Source organism: Quercus suber, unplaced genomic scaffold, assembly GCF_002906115.3.
Source record: "Quercus suber isolate HL8 unplaced genomic scaffold, Cork oak 2.0 scaffold_454, whole genome shotgun sequence".
Taxonomy (NCBI): domain Eukaryota; kingdom Viridiplantae; phylum Streptophyta; class Magnoliopsida; order Fagales; family Fagaceae; genus Quercus; species Quercus suber.
The window spans coordinates 240,788-258,156 of record NW_027069905.1 but is presented as its reverse complement, the minus strand read 5'-3'; the positions used below and the strand labels follow the sequence as shown (position 1 = coordinate 258,156).

Here is a 17,369-nt window from a genome sequence, read left to right as displayed (position 1 = left end):
AGGTTAAAGTTAAAATTTCTATTTTAGATAAAGAAGATAGAAAGACATAAGTGGGGGAAAAATGCTCAAACTGAAACGCTTTTGGTTTTGGACTTCAAACTGATCAAAATTTTAGGAATTTTAGATCCGCATCTACTTGACTTGGCGCTGCAGAGGCAATTGATGAACCCACAAACTCCAACTCTGGTGAGACCACCAACGACACCGTCTAGTTCGATCCTCTCTCCTAGTTGTTTCTTTCCTCTCCCTCTTAATCGGTTGCAAGTTTGCAACAATTTGCTTTAAAATTTTTTTTTTTTGTCACGTGACAAGAATATAAAGTTGATGTACTAAATTAACTAAAAATAAAAAGTTGAGTATTTTTCCCATGATCAATGATTGACAGTGTGTGTGAGCCAACAGCCCACATGACGCATGAATGAATAATAATAAAATAAAACCCAGAAAATAGACGACGAAATAAACAACCTCTAAATTGTTGTAGGAAATGTGGAATGTTGTATGGAACAATGGATACGAAAAAGATATTAACGTTTACAAAAAAAGAAGAAAGATATGCAAGTAATTCACTTAATTCCTAGAATACTACAAACAATACCTAGCGCCACATCAAAAACCTGAACTGTATAGAATAGATAAATTAATCACTGTTGAAAACCTAAGTACCAAAAAAATATTAAATGCAAGGGCATCTACCTACAAAATGAAATTGAGACCTAAACCTAGACTTCCATTTTCACAATTGCTTTAGAAATCTCAGGTGTTGCTGTTGTATTTGTTGTTGATGGTGATAATCCACACTGAAGCCAATCTTTGGCACAAATAAGGGCCTCAAGTGTCATGGGACCCAATGAATTCCTGTAGTTATCCATCTTTCTTAATTCAGTGTCAAACACAGAATCAGGACCAACAGTACATACTGGTATTGACAAAATATCAGAAGCCATTCTTGATAGAGTTGGGTACTTCAATTTATTTAGTTTCCACCAACCTAAAATGTCAAACTCATGTTCCCGAGGCAAAAGAGACTCTTCCAAGTATTGATCTAGCTCCGACTTCATATGCTGGCTACTCGTAATCTCATTGATATAGATTTCAAAATCCGAGAGCCCATCCACGTTAGAAACAAGGTTTCCTTCTTGAAATCCATCTTGTGATGTCTCTGTTTTGATGACACCCTCATTACCTTCTTCAAGTGCCGGTAACGGAAGTGCTTGAGCAATATATTCTAGAAAGAGTTCGTGAACACTATCATTAACAGCCCTAATCCATGATTCAGCATGCTCATCGTACATCTTGTTAAAGTTGAACTCCACAAGCTTCATTTTGAACCTTGGATCCAAAACTACAGCTATTGCTAAAACCAGATAGCAGGCTTTCCAATATTTATCAAATTTTTCTAGCAACGGTCTGATCAAGTTACTGACAAAGGGATCCTCGCTCATGGCTGCATGTGTCAGCTCTATATGAATTTTTGACACTTCATGGAAGAATGTATTAGCGGCCGGGTACCTTAGGTCAGTTAAAATGAGAGCTGCATCGAACAAATGCTTCAAGTATGTGCAGAGAGTTTCTACCTGCTTCCACTCCTCCATTGATGGAGCTATCTTGTAATCAGGATCAACGGTATCCAAGCAACTAAAAACTTCCTTCAATTCACATGCAGCTACTAGCATGTGATAAGTTGTGTTCCACATAGTTTGATCATCAACTAAAAGGTTTTTTGAGCTAGGGACTCGAAGTTGTTGCTTCAGCTCGATAAATTTATCTTCATGTGATTCTGAAGTTTTCACATACTTGACACTGTCACGAATTTTTTGGATCGTCTCCCTCATTGCCCCTAGTGCGTCTTGTGCAAGACGACTGAGAACACGAGCATAGCAATTCCCTATTAATAACTGACCATTGAGCATGAATGGGTTCCTGACAGAAAGAAGGCCTCTTAGATTTCCAATTACAGTTTCATTTGATAAGGATTGATCAACTGTGAGGGTAAACATCCGGCCCTCCAAATGCCAATCAGATAGGCAAGCCATAACAGCTTGATTGAATGCATAGTCTGACTCAGGAGAAGGAACCGTAACAACATTAAGGATCCGGCGCTGTAGATTCCAATCGGCATCAATGAAATGACCTGTTAGAAACACATAGCCTAAAGTTTGATTTGACGTCCATAAATCCAATGTAAGACTGACATTTCCATGAATGCCACTTAAAAGATTCAGGAGGTTTTGTTTCTCCTTCAGGTACACAGCCACACATTCCCCTTGAACAGTATCAAAGCTCAACATACTGAACTGAGGTTGTAGAGACCGGACAAAGTCACTGAAACCAGAATGTTCAACAATGTGAAGTGGATATTCGTGCAGAATGACCATCTTAGCGATCTCACGGTTGCAGCGGTCCTGATCAAAAGTGATTCTTGCAGCTCCTTGGTTTACTCTCTGGCGTTTTTTTGGTGGATCAGTTGCAGTTCCTGGACCACCAGTTCTGGAGCCTGTTGTATCTGGCACTTGCAGATTTCTCTGGCGAAATACTGGGCAGATTCCCAAGGAAATATGCCGTTTGAGGTGGCTGGTGCCTGCTAGCTTTGAGCCAGAGATGTAAGCGAAAGATTTTTTGCATAGCTTACAGCATGCCCTAGTACATCCAGGTCCAACAGTTTCTAAGGTGAAGTGCTCCCAGACAATAGACTTCTTTCTCCTACGCTTATTAGGCTGTGCTTCCAAACAGAGTGGTTCATAGATATCATCAGTCGGAGTAATAGGGTCAACTATCTCCATTGAAGGTGTAGTCCTAAAAAGAAATAAGGATGAAGGATTAGAAAGTGCATAAGTAAGTAGATAATCCAGCCAAGAACTATCCATTTGGTGTAAAATATGTATAATTTCTATCAATTGAATAAAGAGGACAATTTGGAATTTAAAAACTATGGTGGACTTCGAAAAGGCTGTTCAATAACAACCATAACAAACCAAGATTTCATGTGCCAAAGGACTGCCTTATCCCATTGAGACTTAAGTGAAGTAAAAATCTAAACAACTGTGCCACATTTCAAAGTATAAGGAATTAGTATGTTTATAGTGAGTGCTCCATCTACTAAGGTATATACAATCAAATGATTCATATTTGGCTTCCCATGTGAACATATCAAAATGAGTGTTACCCTAAATTGTCCTTCAATTAGTGTTTCTGATTATTGCATCCTATTAACAATGATAATCACAAATCAAGTATCTTAAACTAAAATCCAAAGCTCCCACTGTGGAACATCAGTGATGTAACAACTACAAGTACATCCAATGGATTTCAAGGATCTTTTGTCAACAACCCAGTGCAATTGACAGATGCAAAACAAGCACTTTTCCTTTTCCTCAAAAGTAAAGGCTCAGACAGAACATAAGCATATAAAAATATGAATCAACATTCGGGAATATTTTTACAAACAAATAGCTCAGTTACTTATAAAAAAGTGGCATGTTATATAAAGTATATGTTCAGTTACTATTTGGACTCATGTACAACAAGTTATATAATGTCTGATGCTGAGAAAAAAATGGCCGGTGTAAGAATATGTATTGGGAAGAGGCCAGAGATGCAGGGGAATACAAAATTCAGCGAATATAAGGCGTGCAACTTTGATAATCCAAGTGTAGAAAAAATTGGAAATAGTAAAAACATATAAAAAGGGCATACCAGGTGCATAGAAATATAGAAATAAACCACAAGAACATTTTTCTGGAACAACAGATCTCATTCTAAGGAAGTATAGTATCCTCGATTAAAAAAAGAAAAAAAGAGAATGTACATTATCTCAATTTACAGAACTGCATTAGGCTAACAAGTAACAACACCCTTGGATTGAGAAATACATAGCTATAAGAATCTACAGGAATATATATTCAAAATGTGGGGATGTCAGAAAAATTTCCCATGCATAAGACATTGCCTTTTAAAGAACAATGCTTGGGCACTCAATAATACAATTTTAATAAAAGGAATGTGCATACCTAAAAAACAGCGTGTCCATATCATTAGAATAGATTCAACACAAGAAAAAAAACTGTTGATGTGGAGGAGTTACTGTGCAATAAAAGTAGATAAATAATGGATTCCAGAAAGCCAGCAGCAAATGTAGACATGTGAATTACATTAAAAAAAAAAAAAAGTGGCATGTTTGTGAGAGAAATGTCTAATGAGCAGCAGACTAGTTAGGATAAGGTTTTGATGCATACATGGCAATTAGGAAGGCATGATGATCTAAGACGCATGGACATGTACATTGACACGGACACAACAATATGGCAATTCTTGCAAAATTACAACACGACATGGTGATAAAACAACAATTTGTTAATTAATACCTATATCTTTAGGTATATTTTATTTATTTTTAGGAATTTTTTTAATGTTAATTTAAGTTTTCAAAACAAATGACTATTACAAATTCAAAAATATCTTAAAGCATTATATATTTCCTCCTTACACACACTGAGTACACGCCATGCACGACTGTTGCTCTGTCCCTGACACAAATACATCAGGGGATTTAGAGCATCCATGTTTCTTAGAGGATGATTATATATATAGAACTCAGGACCAGGAAAGCCTAGAGCCACACAAACAAGACTAGTTTCTGTTTATTTAACCAACCTCACAAAACCACTTGAGGGAATCATAACTCCCTATCACACTGCCAACCTCTAAATCATCTCAATTCACACAGTAAGTTGATTGTCCATCTGTTTAATTCTTTTTCTTATCTTTAATATTTTTTTAAAAAAAAAAACTTTACCACCTGAGCTATGATCCAGGGGCAGGTTGGTCCATTAACAAGAGTTAAAAATAGAGTTTCCCTTTTCAAATGGTTTTGATACTCAGCCAATATACGCACTCCACCACCCATGTTTTGGACTAACAAAGTTAAAAGTCTCACTTTGGGCCATCAAAAGGAGAGCCCATTGGACATGAAAATCAAAAGAACTAAAAATACTTATACGTTGCAAATTTTAATTTAAAATTTTAGACTCGTCCCCAGAAGGGAAAAAAGAGGAGGCGTGTATCTTGGGGGCGCCTTTAAAGACGCTACCTAAAAAACGCGTATTCTTATCTCAATCAGATCGGCCTCCAGTTTCAACCAAAACCCTAAATATACACAAATACACATAATTTTCACAGACGCATATTCAACATGGATTTATTTCAACCTAGAGTTTGCAACAGAAAACTGAACTATAATCCCAAACAGATACTTTAAACACATTAAAACCAAAATTTGAACAAAACCCAGAAAACCCAAAAACCAAAGGCCACCGCAGAGCCAAAAGAGCAACAAGAATCGGATCCAAAGAGAACCCAAAAAGAAACCCACAAATATAGTCAGAAAAACACCGAATTCAATACCTATGAACAATAAAACTGAACAAATATATAAAAAAGAGTGGAAAGTATCCTTACAATGAATCAACCGCTGAACCAGAATATCAGAAAAAACCTCTGTTCCCGAAACTCCGAAACTAGGGTTTTTGAATTTTCAAAGTTTCTGGGGTTTATGTAATTTCTTTTCTTGAATTTGTAAAAAATAAAAATAAAATATTAAATGTTGAAAAAAATTGAAAAACTGGGCAGAGGGAAGAGGTTGAAGACGAAGTTGATGGGCTTTTGGCTGAGGTTTTTGAAATTTCAGGTTCAGAGCTTTCGGTATTGAAAACTCAAAACCCTAATGGACCTAATAACAAGGAGGGCTAGGGCTAAAGCCTTTAGGCCTTTGGAGTTTGTTTTTTTTAGGTTTCTTGGTGGAGTTGCTTGTTGGGGTCCATTATTTATAGTAATAGAGAGAGCCCAGATTGTAGGTGAGGAATCTGGACCGTTGGATTCTGATGGAGCCCACTTGATTTTAGTTTCAATGGCGGTGGGAGGGTTTTTCTTAGTGTGATTGGACTAATCATAAGAGGACACGTGTATCGGGAGAGAGATCAGTCGGTTCTTGCTCAAGCACAATTAATTACTACAATTTAATGGCGGTTGGTATTGGAAAAAAAAAAACAAAACAAAAAAACAAAGGACGCGTAGTAAATAGTATTATAGTAAGATAAAGACCTATTTGATTGATTAATGGTGGATGTAATTTTAATTTAATTATTATTTTTTTTAATTTTTGGGTAAATTTCATTAACATACTTTGAGTTTAATCATCAATTTGATCCCAAAGTCCAACTAAGTTCCTAAACGAAGTTAGGTTAGTTAGTCATTTTTCTCAACTGTCTCAAAGACTACAAGTTAGTTTTAGGGACCAAATTAATCGGTTTTAAAAAGTTTTAGATATGGTTGATATTAGTCCAAACATGAGTTAGATGTTAATGGAATTTACCCTTTAGAAAACTCTAGAGTGCCATCCAATAGTTTGTCTTGTATCTCAATTTTTTAGTTGAACAAAATTTTTTAAAATGTTTTACAATGGTTGTATTTGTTAACAAGATGTTAATGGCAGTGGGAGGGTTTTCTTAGTGTGATTGGACTAATCATAAGAGGACATGTGTAACAGAAAAGAGATTAGTGGGTTTTTTCTCTAGCACAATTTAATTACTACATTTAATGGCGGTTGGTATTTTGAAAAAAAAAAAAAAAAAAAACTAGACATGGCAAAATGGGTCAGAATTTTCTGACTCGACTCGAAAAATACCTGACCCGAACTCTATTTTTTTGATCCGAAGCAAAAACAGGTTGACCCATGACTTGACTCGTGTTTTTTGCGGGTCAACCCGACCCAAACCAGAATAATCTTTTAAAATTTCTTTTTTTGGTAAAAAAATAAAATAAAATAAAGACAATATTGGTTTAATTTTTTGTTGTGAGTTTTAAGAAAACAATTGAGACATTTACATAACTATATGCAAACTAATTGAAAGATGAATGATTGAGCATTCTGTAATGAGTAAAGATTTTTTATATCAAATAGCAAAATACATGCCAAGATAATCTGGTTACAATAGAGTTAAAAACATAGATTTAAAATTGTAAACATGTGTGAGAAACATTCACAAGTGTGAAAATAGTGAAGCCAAAGTATCAAATTAACATAAATTATGAATGCTTAGACCTATTTTTTAACTATTTATGTCCAAAATAAACGGCTTTTCAAAATAAATTATGATATTTCATAGAGTGTGTGTTGCTTAACAATGATATGATATTCATAAAAAAAAGACCATGTATAAATAAGCAAAAATCAAACTTTAATATATATACTCAAATTGAAATAGAGTGCCAACCACAATTGACAATAGATTATAAAATTAATTTTCAAGTTTGTCAATTTCTTATATGTTTTTATTCTTTGTCAAATGAATTATCCAATAAGTCATTTGTAATTTTGTTTTATATTTTGGGATGTTGATATTGTGTAGAAATAAAACCTGTGTATTTGTTTTACTTATCTTTGTGTTATTTTGTTTTAGATAGCAATGTTAGGGTTTGTATAATTTTAAAATTATTAAATAAGTATTAATAAGTGTAATTCATTCTTGATATAAGTGGTGACTTTAAAGTAATGCATTTTACATCAAGTAATTCGTTGCATGACTTTCTAAATAGCAAATACATGTTGTTTTCTTAAAAAAAAAAAAAATCATGTGAAAAATACGGGTCAACTTGACCCAACCCAAACCCATTTTTAACCCACTTAAATGACCCGTTTTGACCTCAACCCGTTTGACCCACAACCCGATTAACTCGACCCGATCCGACCTGACCGTTTTGCCATGTCTAACAACAACAAAGGACGCGTAGTAATAGTAAGATAAAGACCTATTTGATTGATTAATTGTGATGTAATTTTAATTTAATGATTTTTATATTTTGGTAAATTTTATTAACATACCTTGAGATTTGGACTAATGTCAATTAGGTTCAAGAATTTTTAAAATTGACCCATTTGATCTTTAAAGCCAGCTTAGTCCTTAAATACTGTTAGACTAGTTAGTCTTTTTTCTCAACGGTCTTAGAGACTAGGTTGATTTTAAGAACTAAATTGGTCAGTTTTAAAAAGTTTTGAACTTGATTACTCAAATCTCAAGGCATTTTAATAGAATTTACTCTTAAGAAACAATACCCTAGAGTGCCATCCAATAGTTTGTCTTGAATCTCAAGTTTTAAGTTGTAAATATTTATAAATAAAAAAAAAAAAATTCTAGGATCACAACAAATTTTCATAAAAGGTTTTACAATGGTTGTATTTGTCAAGGTGACAAGATGTTAATAGTACTATGGTAGATAATAAAGAAATGTTAATGGTGGACTTAATCCATAAAAAAATGTGGTAGCTCTAGTTAAGAACTAATAAAAACAACTCTTAAGAAAATATATATATATATATATATATTTATGAGATGAGTTCAAGTTACACCTAGTGTAACTCTAAAGAGTTACACATTTTTTAAATCATTGAATTTAAGTAAATCCAACGGTAACAAAAAAAAATCCTCATTAATGTTAATATTCTTATTAGTATTAATTATCCCTTATTTATTACATTCCATACTTATCTCTAAACCTAAAAAAACACAAAAAAGTATACGTCTCTCTCTAATTTTTTTCCCATTGTTTCTCAAAAAAAAAAAAAAAAAAAAACTCCTCCACTGCACTCACTGTCTCTTTTTCCTCCACTACTCTTCCACCTCCACTGCCAGGTTGCTTGCAGGAAAAAAAAAAATAAATAAAATAAGAAGAAGAAGAAGCCGCTGGTTGTACAACTGGTTAGTCTCCCACTTTTTTTCCCTTGTTATAATTTCTTGGATAGAACTATTTTATTGTAGTACAGACGTTGAAAATTTTGGTGGTTGTTGTGGTTCTTTTTATATGCAATAGCAGTCTTTTAGTTCTTTTTATATGAATGAGGGTACACTACTTTTACACAGAGTATTCATTCATTCAATTCCACATGTTACTAAATTTTTATCCCAAGTTTCCACTGACAAATATTACTACGTATCTTCCTATCAATATATATATATATATATATATATATATATTACTACGTATCTTGATTTAATATTAAAAAAATGGAGATAAATAGATTTGTTCTATCAAAAACTTCAACATACTCTATGAACCTATCAGGGGTTGTAATTTATGTTGAATGGCCAGCAATATGTATGTTTAATTGTTAAAAGGAATTACCATTTTCTATAAGAGATTAAATTCTATAAGGACGTGGTGTAAAACTCATGTTTTACCCCTCCAATCCTAACATGCCACATCATCTTATTACATATTTAAGAATAAACACAATTACACTCAATCAATTCTAATACCCATATATAAATCCAATCAAATTGGGAATCTATCGAGATGTTATTAGGTGTGGTAGGATGTATTGAATTTTAATAAATTTTAAGTAATATGCTGATGTGGCAATCACTTATTGAATGGTGTAAAACATAGGTTTTACACCCCATCCTTATAGAATTTAATCTCTTTCTATAAATGGTCCTTTGGGTCCAGCACCGTAATTTCAATTTGAATAATTGTGGTTGTATATACTTCTAAATAGTTAAAAGGAATTACCATATTCTATATATATATATATATATATATAAATTCTTTTTATATGCAACTATATTTTTTGGAACAACTTGCTATTGACTAAATCTATTGGGTCTATTAGTTCTTTTTATCTGTAATAGTAAACAAAATGTATCAAAACAGCTGCTACATATGTAGATATAACCTATGTTTTTCTATTGGGTCATCTATCGTTTTTTAATCTTGTAAGATTTCCTCTCTAAAAAGTTAATAATTGCCACCTCCCTCTTTGTTTTATTTTATTTTTGGGGTGGGGGTGGTTTCATCCTCACAGCTTAATCTATACTCTACACTTTTGATTTCTTTATTTGCTTCTTTTGTCCAGCGTTGTAGAATGTAGTGGCTAGGAATCTCAAAAATATTTTTAACTTGAAAGATTAATAACATGTGCCTACAAACGATTCCCATAAACTCAAAAGATTGGCAGTCATATTCAAAAACTTTTGATTCCAAGTTCAACTTCACAATAAGTGCATCATCTGGATCAAAGGAACTTGTTACTTTGTACTTATAAAAAGTTCCATTTTCTTAACATTTTCCTTTGTAAAATGATTACTACTCACCAACTCTTTTTGGAACTTGCTAAATATGGTTCTTGTGTATATAGAAGCAGCTTGATGCTCTATTTTTGAGCCAATTACCAAAGAAGGACTTTTATGTCTTGAATCAAAATCTTCCTTTCTTTCTTTCTTATAATGGCTATCCACTGCTTTTGCAAATTTGACCACAAAATCTTGTAATGTAATTCTGTAGTTAACAAAGGAGTCAAAAAATGCATTGATGCATTCACTTCTCTGGGTAGTGTTCATTCCCGCAAAGAAAGTATTTCTATTGTACACCGGTATCCATGACTCTTGAATATTATATAATCCTTAAAGCCATTCATTTCTATCCAAGCCATAAGTTAATATTAGGCTCTTCCAAGCCTTCTCAAATTTTTTCACACTAGGGGTCTGTTTGGATAGAACTTATTTTGCTGAAACTGAAAACACTGTAGCAAAATAATTTTTAAATGTGTGAATAGTGTCGTGGGACCCATTTTTAATGAAAAAGTTGTTGAAAAGTGAAGTTTGTGGGACTCGTGAACAGTGCACGGGTGCACTGTTCACTGCTAAAAGGTCAAAACATGCGGCTGGGAAAAAGAAAGAAAAGGAAAGAAACGCAAATGTGGATCTGCAAACGTGGATCCAAACAGATACTAGGTGACTCACATATGCATCTCTTCAACTCACATTTGAATAATGACTTCTTATGATATATATGGGAAAGTTTCTCTAATTTTTTTTTTTCTTAATATGCCAAAGGCAAAGGCGATGACGAGTTCTTGGGAATACCTTTGCAATAGTTGCACCCATGGCTAAATCTTGATCTGTAATAATAGATAGCAGTTCCTTCCCCCACATTGCTTGAAGCCAAGTTTCAAACAACCACACAAAAGTTTGTTCTGTCTCATCTTGTGACAATGCACAACCAAGTAAAATTGATTGACAATGATGGTTTAACCCTGTAAAAGGAGCAAATGGCATATCATACTTGTTTGTTTTATAAGTCGTGTCAAATGCCACTACATCCCCAAAGTATTGATAAGCCATTCTTGATCGTGCATCCACCCAAAAAAAAAAAAAAATTAACCATATGGCCAACATCATCACATTGAATTGCATAAAGGAAATTGGAGTTTTCAGCCTGTTGTTTTTGGCAATAATTAAGGACAGCTGAAGCATCTTTAGCATCTAGATTTTTTCCCCTAACGTCTCTCAAGTGATTCTAGCAATCTCTACTTGTAAATGTTTGGTCACCTATATTGAATATCATGGCAACTTTTCCTGTTGGAAGACTTTCTTCACCAAATTTTTCAACAAGACTTTTGGTAGTAATAGACATTTTTTTTGTGACATCAGAGGTATGACACACTTTTTGGACTAATTATACCATGATTATGGTTGTTGTCAAATCCCTTCATAACCCATTTCTGCAACTTCTTATTATTCATGACCCTAAGCATTGCTTTGCATCCAGTTCTAAGACTTGAACAACTTCTATAGGTCTTTTGTTCATCATCTCTACTCTCTCCATTATCAAGTGTCTTTTTTCTTTTGTGTTGCCCTTCACTACAACATACATAAATACGACTTGTTATATTATCACTTTTAGGTGGTCTTTTACTGGTACGAACACGGATTGCAAAACCTTCTTTTTTTGCAAATTCTTTGTAAAAAGTTTCAACACCATCAAGGGAGTCAAATTGCATTCCAACATATGGCTTGAATTTCAACTCACAATCACCAAAATCTTCAAGTGGTAACTCTTGCTCTAATAGCTCTGGATTGTTTAGGGCATCATATAACTCTTCACACTCCATTTGCTATTTAGTAACTATAACAACCAATATAACCAATGAACACAAATATAAAATATGTAAATATTTTAATTAATACCTGCTATTAATTAAGTGAATAATTTGCAAATCAATTAGCATTTAATGCTATTTTTTTAACCGTTAGATCTTTTGAAAATCTATGGCTTAAAAAATGTGTAACTCTAAGCAATGTTACATCACCCAATAACTTGTTATTGAATTAATTTTTTGAAAATCTAACCGTTGAATTACATGTTCTATATGTTCTTAACATGCATGCCAATTTTCATATCAATTAGATGTTATTTACCATTTGATCCATAAACTCATCTTTTAAGCATTATTTTAAACTACAAAAATTTGAATTTTAACAATTGATTGATGACATAGCTATTAATCTTTGATCACCTTGAAATTTTGTAATCATGGAGAATATATGAAGATAATGTAATCTAACGGTGGATTTGTTAATATTCGCATCAAATGAAAAAATATTAAGTGGTGTAACATCGCTTAAAGTTACACCAGATGTAACTTTAACCCAACATATATATATATATATATAGGCAAAACTGAGAAAAAATCTAATTAGGTTTCAAATTGAAATTTAATTAAAGTCTAATTTTGCGTCATGTGTCCTATCTAATCTAAGTTTTTAAATTTTTGTACCAAGTGAGTTAATTTAGTGTAAAAATTGGATTTCAATTAGAGTTTGATTTTTCACCAGATGTCCCATTTAATCTAAGTTTTTGTGTGTGTGTGTGTGTGTGCACGCGCGCCAAATGAGTTAATTTAGTATAGAAAACAAGGAATCCAATATAAATAAAGCATAAGAAACATAATCATATATCTAACTGTATATAATTAGAGGAAGAGGGAGTTTGAATGATTTTATATTTATGTGCCTTTTTTTGTATAACTAAAAACAATTCAAATTTATAAGTAATTTATGTAATATACCATGACTACGTATGGTCCATTACTAACTAGGTAATATATATATATATATATATTCTTTTTTAAACTAAAGTTTAGAGAAAATTCAATTAGAATCAAAATTAGATTTTGCTTTTGTTAGCTTTCCATACAAATTAAATTGTTTAGATTTTTCTGTTATTTTTTTTTTGAACTAATGAGCATGTTTTTTGTATTGTTTATATTAAGATATTTTGTATATGAAGATATTGAAAGTAACAAATTGTAATTGAGCTGAACGATCTCATGCACATATCCCTATTCAATTTAGGAGATACTATTTGCCCAATTTATTATTTTATTTTGTGTTATATTTAGTAAAATTTCACAGACAATAATTGTGAATTGATATTGTATATTTGGTATCCAATAGTGATTTTCAAAATAATATACGTAATAACAATGTAATGAGAAACTTGGAGTAACCAATATCATGAAAATTGCAAGGAAAAACTATTTTAGTACCTCAAAATGTCTTGGTCAAACTATATCCTATATGTTTAATAACTCAAATTAACATTAATTGCACTACTAAAATTTATCATTTTTGTGAGTAAGTATGGGTTACATACTACTCTATAATAATAATAATAATAATAATAATAATAATAGATGAATTTAAGAGAAAGTCAAATTAGAATTCCAAATTAGAGTCGTCTCTAGATTTATGCGAGGACCACACCATAATTATCCTTTAGATTCAAAATTAGATTTCAATTGTGAGCTAATTTTTTGCCATGTGTCCTAGTTTTTTTTTTTTTTTGGTGCCAAATGTGGGGACCACACCATAAATATCCATCAAAGTATTCATTATGAAAAAATAATTTTGATTCAATGAATGAATTTTTTTTAGTCATTTGCTTCAATCTTGATACAATATCTATGGCTAAGATGTTCTTGAAAGAATAAAATGTAGCTACATCTCCCTTCACTCTCTCTCTTTCAATTTTCCACTCACAAGTCACAACCCTCATTTAGCTTATCTACTTCTTCCATCTTGTGCCAAAAACGAAATCCAAGGATCACATTACTAACATTCAAATGTAATCACCAAACTAACCCAAACTCATCACTCTTCATCTCCTTTCTCACAAAGATTTCAACCTGCCATTAGAATTTGTGTTGTAACTTGGATTTTCGCTCTATATCATTTTTATTTTATTACTGTAGGGTTAGGATTTGTGGCCTAAACCCAAAAACAATAAATTTGTAGAGCATGGATGATAGAGCTAGGTTAACTATGGAACTTACAACGGTTGATCACAACATACAAGTATATACCAGCATAAATGTACACGTAAAGACAAAGTAAGTTCACGTTCGAAGAGACTTATGATAAATTGAATACAGGTTATAATTTAAAATAAAAAAACCTCCCCTCTCATTAGGAGCCCTTCTTCTTTATATAGGCTCCTCCACTACCATCCCTATCGTCAACTTGTTCTTCATCTAGCTCCCTACTTGAGTGTATGTCATGTCATGTATTTCCTTTAGCTTTTGTGAATGACGGTAGCTGAAGTTGTACTGTTCAGGGTCTTCTCCACATAAATGCGGCCAGAAAAGTTGCTGCAGTGCATTTAATACGGTGGTGGCAGCTTTTCCTTTTAGATATTTCTCCGTTTCTCTTATCTCCAAGCGTGTCTAAAGTTTATCCAAATTACTGAAGACACTAGTAAACTCATTCAAACCCCCTANAACATCTCTCATCTCCTTTCTACAAAGATTTCAACCTGCCATTAGAATTTGTGTTGTAACTTGGATTTTCGCTCTATATCATTTTTATTTTATTACTGTAGGGTTAGGATTTGTGGCCTAAACCCAAAACAATAAATTTGTAGAGCATGGATGATAGAGCTAGGTTAACTATGGAACTTACAACGGTTGATCACAACATACAAGTATATACCAGCATAAATGTACACGTAAAGACAAAGTAAGTTCACGTTCGAAGAGACTTATGATAAATTGAATACAGGTTATAATTTAAAATAAAAAAACCTCCCCTCTCATTAGGAGCCCTTCTTCTTTATATAGGCTCCTCCACTACCATCCCTATCGTCAACTTGTTCTTCATCTAGCTCCCTACTTGAGTGTATGTCATGTCATGTATTTCCTTTAGCTTTTGTGAATGACGGTAGCTGAAGTTGTACTGTTCAGGGGTCTCCACATAAATGCGGCCAGAAAAGTTGCTGCAGTGCATTTAATACGGTGGTGGCAGCTTTTCCTTTTAGATATTTCTCCGTTTCTCTTATCTCCAAGCGTGTCTAAAGTTTATCCAAATTACTGAAGTCACTAGTAAACTCATTCAAACCCCCTAGATATTTACATGACCCCAAAATCCTTTCATCCGAGGATAATCATCTCTTCAGAACACTAATGCTCTCTTCAGACGGAGTTTCTTCGTCCCCATGTATCCTTCTTTCATGCGAAATACCCCTCGACAATTTTAGCCTCCTCAAACATACACTAATCTTCGCCTTGGGCTTTAGGCCCACTACGTATGGCTGGGCTTTAGCCCCCCACAATTACCATATGCTCTATTCCATTATCTCCGTGTTTATTATTTTTATATTTAAGAATTTTATTTTACTTATAACATTCATTTTTATTTTTATTTTCAATATCAAAATCTTTGGTTTTGGCATATATGATTCATACTAACAATATGATACTATTACAAGGAAAGACCTATCTTGCTAAGTTTTATGTTCCTTTCAAGGATTCTGAGAAACACTATGTCAAATACGAGGTAGGATCTTCATGTTTTACTTTTTAATTAGATATTTTTAATTTCGTTGTGGTAGTATTTTTTTTGGGGAAGGTGAATTTTTTTAGGTATTAGCTTCGGTGGGTTTTGTAGGTTCATCGATTATTTCCATAATGCTAAATAGAGATTTGAAGCTCATTATTTTGTTGAGGTAAAAGTTTTTGTACTTTGACTTTAGTTACTATTATATTCTTATATTCGTTTATTATTCATGTATCTGTATTTGTGATACGTGGGTACATTCATCAAAATCCTCTGGAACAAAGCTTTATGTGAAAAATATGTTTTGCTATTCTTCTAACCTCTTCCATGACTTCTACTAAATGATAGCAGGATTAACCTAAAACATCGGTATTACATTGCAATTGTGCACAAGAGTTTCATGTTGTGATTAACAAGAAATTGTTGCCTATCATGTGAGCATGCGACTAGTAAAATACAATATAAAATATAAGCCTTTGATTTTATGTTTCTTCTACAAGTTCGTTTGGAATTCCGCTTATTTGCTGACTGAAAACTTTTTGCTGAAAATACTGTAGATAAAGATAAAAGTTAGCTAAAATAATACAGTGGGACCCATGAATAATATCAAAAAGTGCAGTGAGATTAATAAATAGTAGCAAAAATAAGTTGAATAGTAAAATAAGTTAGCAAAATAATCTTTGCCAAACGGACACTACACATAAACATAAATTTTAGAAATCTATATTATTTATGTAATAAATAATGTTAATATGGTTCTAAAAATTATACACGTTCCTAAATTATGTTCATTTAAATTAATTCAAATTCATGATAAAGTAACCCAATAATAACCAAATTATTATTAAATTAGGTTTGAATATTTTTGTTATTCTCAATTAAATGTGAGTTAATCACATTCAAGCTCAAACAATCCCATCTCTTAGCCCCTCTACAGTCTACCCTTCCAAACCCTTTTTTTTCACTCCTGCATGGTTGTCTAATAATTGATTGGATGCACTTTAGCGCAACAAATGATCTCACATAGTCCTCCTCCTCCACGACCATGGACTTGATTGTAATTTTATTTATTTTATTTTTCTTCTTTTACATTGTTGCTTCTTACTCTATATGCTTTTAAGTGCTTAAATTTTGCTGGGTTTGTGTTTGTGGGTGTTTTCCTTTAGTTGCCTTTAGATGTAATATTTGGAGAATTTGTAATTTTTGTAATAATAATTTTTTTAAATATATTCACTTTCTATATATTGTTAACATCTTTTAAAAAAAAAATATATATATATATATATATATATTAATTTTCAAGGCATTCTCACAACTCTGGAGACTGGTACCTTTCTCCTGGCTCATTAGATAGCCACTTCATATACATAAAGCATTATAGCAAATCCCAAATATTTTACTTCACCTCTTCTCCATTTTAATTAATCAGAATTACAGAAGTTTCTAAGCTTATTGATACTAATAGACATTTACTTTAATAATTCTCTATGATGGATTACCAATGGATTTTTTGTTTAATTCATCTCTTACAATGTTCAAATATATAGTTGTTGAGGATGGAGGAGATAATGTTGTTCAACATATTCCAGCATGTGACAAAAAACCAAAATTTGAATTAGAACTGATAATGCAAACTACGATGTCATTGGTCGAAATTAAAGCATTGGAAGGCCCAGGAGGAGTAAAGGTTTCCTTTATCTTGAA

General features: G+C 32.6%; 2 protein-coding genes across 2 annotated transcripts; both read right to left on the bottom strand.

The window, feature by feature from the left end:
• Positions 1-448: 448 nt before the first annotated feature.
• Positions 449-5,791, bottom strand: LOC112025938 (zinc finger BED domain-containing protein DAYSLEEPER-like). Its single transcript, XM_024058615.2, has 2 exons — positions 5,458-5,791; positions 449-2,796 (listed from the first exon to the last, which is right to left on the bottom strand). Exon 2 carries the CDS (start codon positions 2,781-2,783, stop codon positions 723-725), a length of 2,061 nt encoding a protein of 686 aa, XP_023914383.1. The 5' UTR covers positions 2,784-2,796; positions 5,458-5,791; the 3' UTR covers positions 449-722.
• A 5,688-nt stretch (positions 5,792-11,479) lies between these two features.
• LOC136062797 (protein FAR1-RELATED SEQUENCE 5-like) lies at positions 11,480-11,944 on the bottom strand. Its single transcript, XM_065762357.1, has one exon. It carries the CDS (start codon positions 11,942-11,944, stop codon positions 11,480-11,482), a length of 465 nt encoding a protein of 154 aa, XP_065618429.1.
• Positions 11,945-17,369: the final 5,425 nt, after the last annotated feature.